We start from the raw sequence: 17,027 nt of genomic DNA, 5'->3' as shown, positions 1-17,027 counted from the left end.
ATTTAAAAATGAGCTGAAAATGCACAAAAAAAAAAAAAAAAAAATTAAAAACCCAAATTAGGCTATAGTTTGTTTCGAAGATTCCAGTCCCTGTAGTTCGCTCCGTTGTTCTAAACACACTGCAGTTTTTGCTCCGTCTTTGCCACTCTGCCTCTAAAAGCCTTGGCACAGTTGCCTTGGCATTCAGTGCCTTCTCGTAGAACTTGGCAGAATATACTATAAAGGCGTCTCTAACGTCTCCCACAATTAGACGAGACAAAATTATGTAAATGTGAGATTTTTGTTATAAATGATAATGATTTTTTTATTTGATTTTATCCGAGATTGTCGCTTGATGACATTCGTCTTGCTTCACGATTAAAGGCCAACAGAAAACAACCATGAATAAACGGTTTAAGTTTTGCTGCTCATTTTATTGTTAGACAACACACAGCAATATATTTCATTTTTTAACAACGTTTTTATTTCATAATACCACGATGTGGATTAGGCCTACAGTCTAGAGTCTGAATAGATAAATTCATTATTATATTTAAGCCTAGTGTAAAAAAAAAAAACCTGGGTCATTCAGATAACACCGTGCAATGACATTAATTTTCATGTACATTTCTGTTAAAAAAATTTCCCTAATCTATTGATTTGTCATTCTATGAAAATAATAATAATAATAAAATAATAATAATTTCTTTAAATGAACAGTTCGTCATCGGGCCTATAGGCGCTGTTCAGCCAATCAGTGCTGAAATCAGTGTGTTCATGTAAATGAAATGACGTACAGGCATGTATCTGTGATTGTAAATATCTAAATATCTGTGACTGGAGTTTTGAATTTAGTCCTCAGCACTTTTAGGATGAGTGGGCATTTTAAGAAGCTCCACAAATAAAATAATGGCAGGTGTTTATAAATACATAGCCTGTTTAATGTTTTCCGAAAACATTATAAATAAAATGTTAATAATTGATCCAATTCTTGTCAAATTTCTATAGGCCGTTTTTAAGTTTTGTAAAGGCTGCGTGATTAAATCCAGGTGGCGGATCTGTCTGCACGCAGGTCACGTGTAAAAACGAACGATGCCACGCGATCTTTCAATATTTGAAATGTTCTGTTAAATATATTTAAGTTCTAATAAATTTGATTGTGCCATCTGAAGGTCAATTTAAGAAAATATAGCTATCATATATGGGCTATTGTGAAGTGACAAGTTTCAAGGTCAAGACAAATGGAATATATTTGGAAAAAACAAATACAAAGTAGTTGCTTTTATTTACATGAATCTGTCATTAATACATGAATCTGTCATCAAATGTGTCAGTTTTATAGTAGGCCACATCATAAAGTTTGAGACGACACATGTCAGCGTCGGGTCTGAGAGAACAAAGTGTTGCACATTTCGAGGCTTGCTTTCCCGTCTGGCTGCCAGAACAACACGGAAGTCTGATATCATGAAGATAAGCGCTCTCTCTAGTCCCAATCTAATGTATTTGCGTTTACCGACAAACTGGCTGTCTGAAGGAGCTCGTCTCGCGGCGTGCAGGAGTGGTTGCTGTCACATGCGCGTGAGTTTTGAATTGCACTGTTCTGTCCAATCACAGAGTAGCTCGTGAAAACACCAGAAGGACGGACGTGCACCTGCAGCAAGTTAGTGTGACTGTGAGTTGTGAGCATAATTAATATCCAGATTCCTATCTTTTCTATCAGTGTTTTGTGCAATCATCACCTATCTTAGATTTAACAAAACTCACCTTGATGTTTGTTTCGCGGGTTGATGCTCACACAAATGTTGATGCACATCAAATGCTTGACTTCATGGAACATAGTGTTATTTTTTTCTCCGACAGACTGATATTTAATTTAGAATATCATCCTGTTTTTATGGAAAGCACTTTTCTGTGTGTGCTGAAATGATGCCTTCACGTTGCCGTTTTCTAGGGGGCGCCCAACTGACTTACAGACGAGAGTAGATGTTAATAAAAAGCTGCCGAGTGCCAACCAAATTAATTACATGAACTAGGTTTGCTTATTAATGATGTTTGCACGATTTATCTTGCGATAATTTGTAACGCAACTTTTTTTTTTTTAGCCAATGACCTTGCCGCTAAATGTTTTCAAACGTGCGTTGCAGTCTACTTATTTTTAGTGAATCATAAACATTGCGCGTGATTACCAAACATGATTACCAAATTAATGACAGTCTTTTTAGTGAATTTTAAACGTAAAAAGTCCTCCTGTGGCCCAAGTGGTAGAGCATTGCGTTAGCGGCGCAAGGTTGTGGGTTCGATTCCCAGGGAGCACGTTAGGTAAAAAATGTTAGCCTGAATGCACTGTAAGTCGCTTTGGATAAAAGCGTTTGCTGAATGTAAATGTAACACGCAAAAAGTGTAGTCCGATTCTTACACGATTGACTCTTTTGAATCGATTCTTTTAGTGAATCGACTGCACACAGCCTGACCATGCTTTTTCTGTTCTCCGACGATTGACTCTTTTGAACCAGTTCATCAAATCATTAGCAAAAAGTATGGATTTCGCGCACAAACTACTCATCACTTCAGATCTGACTCGAAATGAAGTCTTGTGTTATGTTGCACTTAAGGCTTTTAAGACTTCTGTTAAAATGAAAACGCGTAGCCTATTTAATCAGCATTGTTTTATATATAATAAGTGTTTAATAAATAATTTATTTATTTATTATTATTATTAAAGTTTACATTTGATAGTATTTTTACTTATGCATAAAATCAGTTGCACTTATGCAAGAACTGCATTAAAGTGATTGTTTATCATTAAATTATTTTTTTATTTGGCAACACACTACTGAAGGTAGATACGAATGTCTTATTTTTCCATCTGTTTATTTGTCAAAACTACTCCTTTATTTATTTGTTTAAAAAGAAAATCATCTGCGCATAAGATATCAACTGCACGCTAAAGATGTAGACTAAGTTAAATTCATCATCATGCTTTCTGCGTTACTATACTTGGTGTACTGTACACGAAGTGCAACGGCATTGGGAGTGCACATTGCTCTTGTCCCGTATGTGAATGGCTCTCGTGCCGATACTGAGGGCGCTGTGCTGATGGAAGAGCCCAAGAGTTTAAACGGCAAAAGTGAACGGGAGCTCGTCTCAGCGGACTCGAATCGTGCGCTTGCTTCACTTTTTCCCCCCTCTGCCTCTCTCTCTCTCTCTCTCCCTCCTCTCTCAGGTCGAAACTAACCGCGACACAAGTGGCAGCTTTTGCAACAGGGGTTTTTAAGGATATTACAATCTTCCTAAGCATGCCGAGCCCTCCTCGCTGCTCGTAAATCCACCTCAGTTTTGCTTCGCACCGCCACATGCCTCACGGCGGATGCCAGCGCGCGGCGCGGAGCGGAGAATGAACCAAGCGCGAGTTTTGTAACGCATCCGGACGACTTTTTCTATCCATCTTTTTCTATTCAAACGACCGCAAGATGAAATAATCGCTCCTCTCAGCGCTCCATCACCACAGTTTCACTCAAGGCTCTGTGAAATCTCCGTGCGCTTCCATCCATCCGTCGTCGGGACTTTTTTTTTTGTCTAAGGCTGCACTTGAAGATAATGCCGAAAGTTTGGATATACGGCTTTAACAGTACAGTAGGCTACAGTAAATGTGTGTAACTCGAGGCGGGGTTAAAGTTCAGCTCTATGGAGCGCTGAAGCGTCGCGCGCACTTCGCAGAGTTGGAAATGTGAAAGCAAGAAGCAAGGCTTTATTTTCCCTCTCTCCCTTCTTCTCTGTCTCTTTTTTTTTCTCTTTTCATACACACATATACATACACACCCCATACATTCACACACACACACACACGCACACACACACACATGCACACACACACACACATACACACACACACGACATATACATCGCCAATTCAGGAGTTAAAACCGACAGATATGTATTCTCCGCTATGCCTAACACAGGTAAGTGACATTTTCGTCTATTATTAACTCTGTTTGTTGCGTTTTAGCGGTGTCTTTGGCCGGGACAGCACGGATAAGGACTAACCTTTGCTTAGGACAAGTAACTTAGTGTGCACTAAAGCATTTCTACTCTGACAGAGCCAACTGAACTACCACATGGCGGATGGCGCCCACCTTACACACAAATGTTTCTTGTGCACATTTATGTACAGCTGAATTTGATTCTAGCGGCTTTCTGCACGGGGACGGACATTGATATTTAGCAAAGCTGAGCGCTGTGCGTGAAAGAAAGCGTTACACTGAGCTCGCAGAGTCAACGTTATGCACATTTGGTCTTAAAAATAAAGTTTTTTAACGATTCAGCAGCGTAAGCTCTTCTTATTAGGATGCTTTGTGGTTATTTGGAGATGAAAAAGTTCTTGACGTTGCATTTGTAGGGTTTTCACAGCACTCTGGGAGCACTAGAGATACATAACAACTCTTTGCGTGACTTAAAAAGCTTCTGCTATGACACCAAGCTGTTTTGAGTTTAAAACGTCGCATAAACGGGTGCACCTTTAAATACATTTCCGAGATCAGAATAGTCAGATTTATGTGCGTTTTGTTATTGCATATCAATACAGCTATGCGGTTTTCTGTGTTAACTTTAGTCTGAACCAGCTGCCGGCAATAAAAAAAGCTTGTCTGCTGTTTACATGAGACTTTTTCTTCAAGGCAGCAGAAACTCTTTGATTTTGCCTTTTGCAAACTTCACTGGCTCTATATTTCTGATATTTAGCAGCAGTTCTAAATGTTGACAAATTGAATATATATATATATATATATATATATATATATATAATTTTTTTTTTTTACTGTTAAAACTAGATTTGGTGCTGTCATGCTTAATAACTGACTTTATATTTTTGCTTATTGCACTTTTGTAATTAGCACAGAATAACTAAAGTTGGACACAACTGAAAGGGTTAAAGGAGGTTTAAAAACGTTCATTGTGTGAATCATGGTGGCAGGTGAAGTGAGGTGACAGTTCTGGAAAAGCTGTAGCGTTACACTGTAGTCTTGATGTGATTTTAAACTATTTGGTTAAGTGCGTCTTATTGAACGCATTAAAACAAAGGAGAAGGCCTCAGTATTGTGTCGCATATAGGGACATTCTTTTGACCGTGTTAGTTAACAGTCTGTTTGGAGATACTGAAAAGGATTCATGTGAAATGAAAAAAAAAAAAGACAAATTATGTGTAATGTGTGGGGAAAGACGAGCTGAGAATGTTCTCGAACTTTCGAAGTCGTCTTTTCATCGATTTGATCATGTGAGACTCCGATAAGTTAGCAAAAAGTTCTTTTATAACTGTTTATTTCTAATAAATCAATGCAAAACTGTGGGGAAGCTTTTTAAAAATAATTGATCAGTCACAGTAAATGTAACAATATCACTAACTTGAAGCCTCACATAAGAACTTAGATATAGTTCATATATTTCACGAGTACCAATATTTGTTGCTAAAAACAGTTCTTAAATTAAAAATAAATAACATTCAGATTTTTGAGCAATAATGCACTCTGATAAGCAGATTACAGTCTAACAAAAGACTTTAAATAAAGCACTATTTCCTTTCTTGTAAATAAGCAATTTAACAGTAATATTATTAAATGTCAAAAAATCTTAGTTGCATTGATGTTAATTGAGACGAGCAATTGATTTCCTCTCTGTTGGTGTGTTAAGGCAGTATGAGGTCTATTTGCTCTCTCTCTCTGTGTGTGTGTGTGCGTGTGTTGTTTTTAAGGACTCAAAGAGTGCCAAAAATCACATCTGTACACTGCTTTAATTTTATGGTAAAATCCTTAAAATCCAAATAACAGCTTTTCAACGCTTTTACGTATTTTAGTTGATGCATAAATATACACCGGCCTTTCTTTGTATTCATGTCATATTAGGTGAACTGTGTATTCACATGGTCTGTTTTGCGTAATAGTTTTGCATGTGTTAAAACTCTCTTGTCTCTTTTTGGCCACGAGGCACTATTGTTCCATGCCGAGGCCTTCCTATAGGACAGCGAGGTTCAGCTCGAAACATTTTAGGAGTCTGGAAGAAACCTGACATGCTAACCAGACCCTATACTGACACCCAGGCACGCTCCGAAATGCGAAGAGCTGTTTGTTCTGCCGCTGCGAGCGTGTAGAATTCGGTTTTCATGAATTGCTAGAATTAAACCAAAAGAAGAAAACAAGCTTTCTGGACGCTCTCCTAATTCTAATCTGCACGTTAAATTACGCTCTGTTGTGTATCATCCACAAAATAATTCTAGCCGTCGGTTGTTTTATTTAAAAACATAGCTAAAAGTTAACATTCGATTTTTTTTTACAGTAGAGAGCTTGATTCTCGTCTGGAGATTTTCCATATTGATTTTTTCTCCCCCAAGCAATTTTACAAGAAGTCTAGGTGTAGACAAGTCTGCAACTAATCCTTTATATAAAGTAAGAAAGGAATAATAATAAAAGTACATCATTTATAAAAACTACAGTAGACGATATCAGTAACTGAGGAACAACATTTTGCAGATTTTGGATTAAGTTACTTGGAAAGTCAGTGAAGGGAGATAAGGGAATTCATTCACTGGTTTGAATGCTGGATGAAACAATACAGTTTTTTATGCCTCGGAGGCAAGGGTGTTTGATTCTTGAACAAGACAGGAAGGAAACAATATGATTAAACATATACTGTACGTTCTCACAGGAGACACACACACACACACATTGTGGCGTACTCTATAATAATGATATATGCTTATGCAAATCCTCGATTTCCTGTGGTGTAACAAAAGAGACAATATGACAATATGTATCCATATAAAGTCTGCAGCTATAATTAATATGACACGTAGTAATCTTACACAAACACTACATTTATTATAATCTACAGCTTAATAAACCTCTATAATTATTAAACTATATTTTTTCCTGTAATAAATATTTATATAATTTAGCTTGACGGCATATTGGGATTATTTTTAATTACCAGACAAACATTATCAGCAGTGCTTGAAATTGGCCTGAGAAATGAATTGAATTAATGTTGCTAAATTACGCCGAATTAATTGTTAAATTTCTAAAGGCACTAGTCCGAGGCCCAGCGCGTTATGTTCATATCTGAGCTCATTCAAATGAAATCTTCACTCAGTGTCTCACGTAGTGCACTCTGCTCGCTCGCTGGCAGCTCTCTCATGCTCCCGCACGGTCGGTTTTGGGACACGATGCAGGGCTAGTGCTGTTTGTGGAAATGTTATTCCAGTGATTGGCAGGCTGCCATTATTCTCTCCATGTAATAAAAACCCTGAGTTATTTTCTGTGTAAAATCCCAAATTATTGCATATTAGAAACCGCACGTTATTTATTTGCCAAGTTGTTAGTGTGTATCATTTTTTTAAGGCATTAAAGAAATGGAAATGCATTCCTACAAACACAGAGAATAATGTATAGGATATTTCATATTTTAATAGCCAAGGTTATGTACGGTATTAAAATGCTTCCAGTTTGTATACTAAAAAAATCCTTTATTTACATTTTGCCGCTTTCATAAATAACTGCATTTCAGGTTACACAAGAATATTCTGCAAATATTAAAATATATTTCCTGTTGTAGATAAAATAACATTTAAATCCCTGCATAAATATATATACTGAACAAAATTAGTTTTGATGTACAAAAATATGTTTTAATTTGGTAGCCGATATTTCACGGATCTTTTTGGCATTGTATTTTAAATATTGATTTTCTGCCAGGTTGTGCACCAGCGGCAGGTGAAGGGATCCCGAAACCCGGCACAATCTGCCCCGCACACACTCCTGTGTGAAAACAACACACTCCTCACCGATAGCGAATGAAGTAGATCCGTTTTTTGGAATCTTGTGTGCATTTTTATGGAGAACAGATAAAAATAGCCACTCTCATTTTCCTAGTCGGTTGCTGCTTTTTCTCGGCCCTGGCAGACCCCTACAGACCAGCATTCTTGCCAGAGAGCCAAGATATGTCCTAGACGAGCTTCACACACACACACACACACACTGCCCTGCTCGGTTCACAGACACAGTCCTGCTGTTGAGGGCCGTTTTTCACAATAATCAAATGGGATTTTATTTAGACGAGCATGTTTCGCTTTCATGGAGTCTGCTGTTATTTTTGAGCTTTAGCTTGTGCTTTTTTGAAAAATCATTATTATTATTATTTAATTTCTTTTTAACTTTGTTTATATTTTTAAAAGATATTTTTAAGGATGTTTCTAAAACGTGAAATCTAGCCATACAGTCTAATTTCTGCTCCCTTGTCCTTCTTCGCAGGATGAATTCCATCCTTTCATTGAAGCACTGCTGCCCCATGTGAAAGCGTTTGCCTACACTTGGTTCAACTTGCAGGCCCGCAAGAGAAAATACTTCAAGAAGCACGAGAAGCGTATGTCTAAGGAAGAGGAGCGAGCCGTGAAGGACGAACTGCTCAGCGAGAAGCCGGAGGTCAAGCAGAAATGGGCATCGCGGCTGCTGGCCAAACTCCGCAAGGACATCCGGCCGGAGTTCCGGGAGGATTTTGTGCTCACTGTCACCGGGAAGAAGCCCCCTTGCTGTGTGCTCTCCAACCCCGACCAGAAGGGCAAGATCAGGAGAATCGACTGCCTGCGTCAGGCGGACAAAGTGTGGCGCTTGGACCTGGTCATGGTGATTTTATTCAAAGGTATTCCGCTTGAAAGTACTGACGGCGAAAGGCTGGTTAAGTCTCCGCAGTGTTCGAATCCAGGGCTGTGCGTGCAGCCGCATCACATAGGAGTTTCCGTAAAGGAGCTCGACCTGTACCTGGCCTACTTTGTCCATGCAGGTAAGTCCCGTTTTGAATTCTCTGAATTTGTTGAACGTATGCAAATTATCATAATAGATTGCACTTCAATTCTTTTAGGATTTTACTGTTTACAATCCATCAGCAGTCAATAAGGAAGCTGGGAAGTTTAGGATAAGTGCGTTGTATTCAACTCGAACCCAAAAAAAAAATGTATATGTAAATGAGAGAGTATTTTCTGTTTAAATCAAACATATAATGTGATTTGTTTGAAGCTGATTGCTAACTGCAAGAAGCTAACATGGAAAAGTCCGGTGCAAATGTCTAACGAAGCAACTGTTAATTGGCAGAAGGCGGTAGGGGATCCATCTTGCACTGACAGCGTAAAAAAACCCACAAGCTCTCATTTGGAAGTCAAGAAGCGCACTTTGTTTCGCCAGGCAAACCTTAGCACCTTAATTAAATTCATTTCCTCTCGCACAAATTGTGGCACTGAGCGAGTTGGCAGCGCGCATATCTGCCGTTTCCTGCGTTCCGTACGGACGCGCGCTTTGATGAGGGACCGATAAAAGAGTGGAAACGCAGTGTAACCTGAAGACGGTGGAGATAAAGCTGTAAAACGTGAGCTTTAGCGCCGCATCGGAAAAACGGGGTATCTGGCAGACGGCAGGTTGCAAAACGGGAGCGTGTGAATTACTTTGGCTTGGTGGGAACACAAAGGCCCGGAGCCTTTGAGCTTTTTGTGTGGATAAGCACAACACCATCACTGAAACACGGTTCCCCCGCGGCCGGCCGAAATCCTTAGTTTTGATGTTCTGAAAGCCTATTCAGTGGGGAGCGTCCTGCTAACAACCTAATCGGCGAAGTTACCGTTTCTTTTTGATTCGACGGTGAATAAGAGACGTCCGCGAGAGAACAAGAGGAAGAAAGACGCGGGAGTCTCTCTCTCCTCATCTCTGACCTGCATGCGGGCCGATCAGGTTTCCTCCTCGGTCTTATTTAAAGCAGTGGAGCATTGCTGGAGACCCCTTGATTAAAAGCCATCTGAAGAGAGCCTGACCTCATACACAGATGGCGAAAGTGGGGCTTCTGAGAGGAGCTAAAGTCAGTAATTAAATTTATCCTACAGTCTTGCCAGGGCAAAGGGGTGCAGGCCAAACACACCCACTTCATCTAGACAATAACACAGCTACCTATCGATATTAGGGGAACTTTCTGAAAGAGAGGATTCAGTTCAGTCTAAGTAAACTGTAAACAAAAATACACTAGAGGAACAATTGAAATAAGTTACGAGTTTGCCTTTTTAAGTTTGTGTTACTGGTGTAATTAGCTTTTTTTCCAATATTTTTCTTATAATATGTGAGCTTGTTTGTGTTTCCCAATTCTTTCAATATATTTACATTTACATTTATGCATTTAGCAGATGCCTTTATCCAAAGCAACTTACAGTGCATTCAGGCTAACATTTTTACTAACATTTGTTCCCTGGGAATAGAACCCACAACCTTTTGCGCTGCTAACGCAATGCTCTACCACTGTTTGCATGTTCAATATTTATAAATTTAGGTCTGTCCTTTTAACATTTTTAAATGTTAAGTTTGTATTTCTCAGTTCTTTAAATATTTCTTTAATATTTTCACTAATGTTTCACAGTTTTTAAATATTTTTGTATTCTTATCATTTGCAAGGTTAATTTGTGTTTTAGTTATGTGAGCTTAGTTTTTCAGAAAAAAATATAAAGGACCCACTTTATATTAAATAGCCTTAACTACTATGTACTTACATTTTAATAAATAATTTTGTTAATTTTGTATATCTCAGTTCTTTCCATATTGCAATATTTATCAGACTTTTTAGACTGCTGAGAGTTTTTCATATAACATGTTTAAGTTTAAGTATTTTTTCAGCATTCCATTTTTTATTCAATATATTCCCGTATTTTTGAAATTGATTTTTTTAGAACATGTATTTAAAAAAAAACATTTTTCTAATCTCAGTAGTCACAGTAAATAACTGTGTTAAAGTTTCTAATTTAAGTCAGATTCCATAAATCTCTTTGACAACATGAGAACAAGAAAAAGACACAAATGTGGTGTTCACTGATGCCTGAGGATGTGTATCCGTGGCTAATTTACGACAGGAGCACTCCACTCGTGGGAGAGGTCACGGCTTAAGATGTTAGGGTCGTGACCCATCTTCAAGGCATTTGACCTTCTAGATAAACATCCACTCCCATTAGCAGCCAGTCAAGCGGAGAGCAAGCTTTGGTTTTGGGTTGCCCCCATGACCTCCTGTTAAAACAGGTGGTTTTGTTTGGGCCACAGAGTGGTGTACCATGTAAACCAGTCGAAAGGGGTTAATAGCCGTGGAGACCCAGACTAACATTACACCAGTGACTGTTTCCTTTTAAGAACATGAAAATCAGGCAGCTTGTTTTTTTGTTTTATTTGTATTTAAGACTAAATGTTATTTATTTATTTATTTATTTAAGTGATCAGCTCAAAATCTTTCCCTTGCAAATTTAATTTAATTATTACATTTACTTTGGGGTATTTTAACATATAAGTACCTTTAAAATATTTTTAAATATATATATTTTTAGTTATTCATTTTATTTAATTTTTAAAATCATTTCTTTAATTTTTAAAATCATCTTGATGTAAGATTAACATTCAGTTCCCATTCAAATTCAGGTTAAAGTCTAAATTATTTATTTTTAGGGGGAAAAGGATATTGTGTTGTCATAAAGAATTAAAAAGATGCATTAATAAGTACTTATTTTGCTGAAAAACTCAGAGTTCCTATTATTATATATGTCAACTTCATGCAATTTCACTTGCTGTGAACTGTAGTTGTGTCTTATTGCAGTGTTTTCAGTCTTACTACACAATTGAAGGATACCACTGGTGCAGATAGATAACAAACGCTCAACCAGGCCTGTGTGTACATTTCCAGCCAGGCTGATGGATATTTATACTGGACTTACCTTAATTGACCCGGAGCCGCGTTGAACAAACGGTTTGCGTGTATAATGTTTGTAAAGACGTCTGACCCACTTCCATGTGAGCTCTTAAACAGATTGACAGTACAGCGTGTCTTTCAGAACTAGTTAGCTTTGATGACGCATGCTCGAGACGCACTGTCATAAGTTTTTGTAAATTCGTATTAAGTTCTAGGAACGTTTTTGCAAAAGCCTGTCAAAGGCTACAGGAAGCCGTCGATTCATATAACTTTTTTTTTTTTTTTTGCGCCAGTAACCGAATCTGCTGATATCTTCAGGCTGGCTATTGGCACATCTTGTGTTACAGCCGTTTTATATTCCTCTTCCTTTCCACAGGCTGAGGAATAACAATAATTTGGATCTATTTAAGGCGATTGTGGGATAAACCACAGCCTTTGTTGTGGTTACTGCAGTACACATTGTGGGCTGGGATCTCCCTACCCCCTCGCACCCATCCTCCCCTGCTTTCTGCTGGCTAAATCCCACCGACCAGCCCTGTTACTGCAACAATGACCATGCCACTGTGCTCTTTCACACAGTACCATTCATTAAAAACGAGGTTGTCGGCCATTCATAAAAATACATCATGCAACAAGTTATCTTTTCTGCCCGGATTGTGCAAACGCCTCTTTGGCATGGACCCAGTGCTGAAGAACCAGCTCGGATCCAATGATGGGATACAGCACAGTCAGTTTTAATATCATTGCATTTGACCTCCTTTTGAACCATTTTTCTCCTGCTGCAATGTGATTGGATTAAACGAAGCAGATGGTTCTGGGACGGGGGAAACTCTGTAAGATGTTTTGTTGCGCAGCCACTTGCCTTCAGTGGGTGAATTTCTCCGAAACCTGATTTCGGGGCAAATTTGTGTAATCCGTTTAATGTGCATTGTCAGTGCCGATCTTTCCTCGCAGATTTGGACCACGTTAGTGGGCGCCCAACAAAGGGTCTCAACCGTGCATCGCTTTCATTGTTGTGGTTCAAAAACTATTGTGTTTCTTTCTTTTCTGACGTGCAAAACATGCAAAATTTGTTTAAAATGCTGCTCATCACACTCCATTTCCTCTCTGACATAACAGTGGCCTGGGGAGTGCAGTGAAGAGTTGAGAACGGCGAGGCAGTGGGCAGTAATATAGTGCCGGCGTGAGCGGTACACCTGTGCTTACCGCTTTCACCCTGCGTAGTGAGGCAGGAAAAGGAGTGAGGGGGGTTGGCACCAGTCAGTTTTTGCTAATTAGTTTTGTATTAACTCCTCAGTCGTCCCAGCACACGGCCACTGAGAGAGAAACGGGCCCCATGATGAGAGCTCGGCTATTTTTATTTTTATCCTCCTTTATTCCCACATTTATTTAATGCTTCTTGTGTTGGAGTTGCTACAGATGACTTTGCAGTGCGAGAATGTGTTATAGACCCGTATGGAATACACGCATACTTTGGGATTCAAATATGTTAATTGCAGTTTATGTTGTTAAGTTAGCGCAAATATTTATTAAATGAACACACAAGTCATGGAGGATGTGTAAAACTTTGAACGACAAAAAAGATTTTAGTACTAATAGTAACAAAAAGTGTTCTTCTACTGTTGTGCTTCTTTCTTTCTTTATTTGATAGAATTAGTCCTTATGCATGACTGTTAGCAGTAAAGAGAAACAGAACAAAGGCATTGAAGGGTTAAACAGACTTTGTTGTTTGAACTCATGGCTTGCAGTTTGAGCGTTTGCGTAAATGCCTCGTCGCAAGAAGTCTGCCGTCGAAGAGATTTAGGGAATAGTTCACACAAAATTGAAAATTTGCTGAAAATGTCGTAATCCTCAAGTGGTTCCAAACCTGTATGAGTTTTTTTTTTTTCATCTGTTGACCATAAAAGAAGATATATTGAATGTGGGTAACCAAACAGTTAACGGTAGCCATTTACTACCATAGTAATACCATATCTTTTCCATACTATACAAGTCAGTGGCTACCGTCAACTGTGGTTACCAACATTCTTCAAAATATCTTCAGAAGAAAGAAACTCATGTAGTTTTGGTACATGACGGAGTAAATGATGACAGAATTTTCATTTTTGGAGAAAAGCCAATTGCGAAATTTTGAAAGAGATGACGCAATCCCTCCACACCGTTTAGCTTGCGATGTTTGTTGGCGCATGAATGTTAGCAGTATAGACAAACAAAACAAAGGTTATGTTTAACTGTTTACTGTTTCCCTTTTTTTTTTTTTGTGAGCTCATTGCTGGCGTTGGGGAAGCGTACGCAGTGTCTGCGAACGGATCAGACTGTTTTAGACTTCCCGAGAGCAGACATCTCGTTCATTACAGAGCAGCAACTTTGGCTAACTTCTGAGAATGGAGCCTTTGTGCTCGCATGCCATTCAACAAGAGTGCCATTGTCTTAAGCCCCAGCCTGCAGCAAACGAGGCATTGCGAGGCCTTTACCGGGAGAAACTTTGATTGTATTGATGAGGACTTCACAGGGAAATATGTTGTTTTAATTTTTTTTTTTATTATTATTACTCAAGAACAACACCCTCAATTTGTCAACTAGGCTCCATGCAACACATTTGAGTTAAGATCTTCTGTGTAATAAGCATTTTAAACAGCATTTTAACAAAGGTAAAAGAAAGGTTAGAGGTAGAAGCCAGAAATGTCCATTCAGCTTCAAATGTCGTAAAATGAATCTTAAATGGGGTTTAAACTGATGGACTGAGTCTGCTTCATTGCTAAATCTCAGCTCAAACTGGATCTCTTCCTCATCACGTGGAGATCGATCTGCATTATAGTGTCCGATCGGTACATCACTGCCTATTGATCACTGTGTTTGCAGTGTTGAGCAATACACGTCTGGATCTCACAAACCAGCACGCTTTATGTTCGTAAACCGTTTCATAAACACAAATTCAACTGTTATCATGAAAGACCCACCTCCCACTGCCAAGAGAAGAATGCAGGCCCGGTGATTGAGGCACGGGGTGGCATTGTGCGCCGGAATATAAAGGAGAGCACAGACATGAAACAAGACAGCTGTGAGTGTCTGTGGGGAGAAAGTTGCTACAGATGGTAAAAGAAGTGGAAAATAAACTACCGTATGGCTGGTAAAATATAGAAGAAAGGCTCGGGGTGTGTTGCCGTACAGGATCCTCTCATGTCATTGTTGTGTGCGTGTTTCTTGGATTTTATGTGTGTCTGTGTTAAAGGGCATATGTTGCCGCAATTGCTTGTTTGTCCCAATACCCGTTATGCCCATCTGCTGCTGAGCAATGCAGAGATTTGGTCTGCGACTGACATGTGCTAGTCGTGCAAAATCCCTGTTTTCATGGAATTTCATTACATTATATTTGTATTAGGGATATTAGCAGAGTTAAAGTGGATTTGAAGATTATACCGGAGTATTTGATTAACTTTAGGTGTCAAGTCTGGTTTTTAGTACAATATTTGCGGTATTTCTGAATGTTATTGTATTTTCGGGGTGAACTGAAGTATGTTAAATTGGACTTTTAGTTTTATTATGGTAGGTTTAGAAATGGGCTCGACTTATTTTTAATACAGTTGTGAGGTATCATCACTTGACAAGTGAGCTGTTTTACACATTTAGGGATTATTAGTAGTCCGAGTTTTTGCTTCTGGAAATTAATTAAGCCTATAATGTCCAGAAAAGACATTTCAAATGGAATAAGGTAAAGATCGACCGACACTGATTATTTTTAAGTGCTTCATTTTTAAGCGTTTTTTAATGAATTCATTTCTGCTTTTTTTGTGCAGCAACTTCTAATAATACAATTCCAACAGTAAAAACAATGCATAACTTTTTTTTCTGCCTTTTCACAGTCACCTTAACCCCAAAAATAAATGCATAATATGCATTACGAATATTTGAAAAATATATTCTGAGGATGAAGATAATAATTACTTTTATTATTAATAATAATAATATTAAATAAATAAATAAATAAATAAATAAATAAATAAATAATAATAATAATTATTATTATTATTATCATTATTCGAAATTTCTTTAGATTATGTCTGTTATAATTATTAATAGTGGTATTTGTTACAGCAGCAGTATTTTAAAACAAATAATGTATTTATTTATTAATTTATAGCATGCATGGCTAAAAGTTGAGCATTTTTTAAAGTTCTTATACATATTATAAGTTCAGAAATAATACAAGGAAAATACTTTAACATTTAGTAATATCTCTTTTCAAAATCGTGGCAAAACATTAAATTCCAAGTATTTGGTAAAATTATTTATAGCATGTATGACTAAAGGTTGAATAGAAATGTTTTCAAGTTTTCAAATTTAATATTATTATTTATCATTGTAGTACTATTGTGTCCTGCACACTAGTATACTATATTTATTTATTTGTTATGATATTATTTAGATATAGAGGTACTAGATGGCATTTATCAGTTGAATCAGTACAGAAATACAGATTACATTTGTAAAAATATACTTTTGAGAACTTTTTAAAGTTTTTCAAGATCTCTCTCTTCTTTCAAGTATTTTTCTGAGTATTATAACACATTTGCCAGCAAGGCTTATGCTCTCTAAGCAAGATTATGTTTGGAATTTGTTGTGTTTTTTGCCTTCATATTGTCAGATGTTGTTTTTAATTATTGAATGCAGGGGGAGGGTGTTGGGCTAAGTATGGAATTGACTTTAAATTATTGAACTATTTATCCCCAGAACTTCCCTCGGTCCCTCCATCTGTCTGTTTTGCAGAAATATAAATAAATAAGCAAATAAATATAATAAAGCTATGGCACACTCCTAGCCAGACCCCAAGTTCTGGCACGATTCTGTTCCTTATTTCTGCGGCGCCCCTTCGGGGGGAAAAAAATTCCGAACACACTCCCAAAATTAGCCTGCTTTGGATTTGGATAGAATGTAAACATCATCCTTTTAGGGGTTTTTAAATGATCATGTTTGGAGGAAATTCCAGTGCCGTAATGAAAGAATGTCACAAATTTTAACCTCCAACCTGTTCCTTTCATTAGGCTGCAGTCCTTCCACTCCCAGGCCAACATGGGAAGGGATATTTTTTCACCCCACCATGTGTTTGGTGATTTAAATAATGTACCTGAAATCATTTGTCTTCATTTATTCGGTGAAATACTAAAGATACTGTTTAATTAGCAGTGATTACAGCAGGATCTCTAAATCATTCCCTTCCATCTAGTCGCTCCAGGACTCGCCGTATGAGTGAGTATCACTCATTAAGAAAGAGTTTTAGGGGCATCGATCCATTAGTCATGCGTCTG

At 37.9% G+C, this 17,027-nt stretch overlaps 1 protein-coding gene across 6 annotated transcripts in view; it reads left to right on the top strand.

The window, feature by feature from the left end:
* The window catches only part of LOC113064866 (nuclear factor 1 A-type), a 142,877-nt gene that overhangs the window by 23,113 nt on the left and 102,737 nt on the right, over positions 1-17,027 (top strand). For 2 of the 6 annotated variants that reach the window (XM_026235840.1, XM_026235838.1), the window contains exons 1-2: positions 3,016-3,938; positions 8,274-8,802. In XM_026235840.1, coding sequence (XP_026091625.1) covers positions 3,840-3,938; positions 8,274-8,802 — 628 coding nt within the window. In that variant the 5' untranslated portion in view covers positions 3,016-3,839. Of the gene's footprint in view, positions 1-3,015; positions 3,939-8,273; positions 8,803-17,027 lie in introns of those variants that run through there. The other 4 variants (XM_026235839.1, XM_026235842.1, XM_026235841.1 and 1 more) reach the window with 3 other exon arrangements.

The sequence above is a fragment of the Carassius auratus genome, chromosome 47, assembly GCF_003368295.1.
Source record: "Carassius auratus strain Wakin chromosome 47, ASM336829v1, whole genome shotgun sequence".
In the NCBI taxonomy this organism is placed as follows: Eukaryota; Metazoa; Chordata; class Actinopteri; order Cypriniformes; family Cyprinidae; genus Carassius; species Carassius auratus.
The sequence above is the reverse complement of the archived record's forward strand: the minus strand, read 5'-3'. Positions and strand labels throughout refer to the sequence as shown.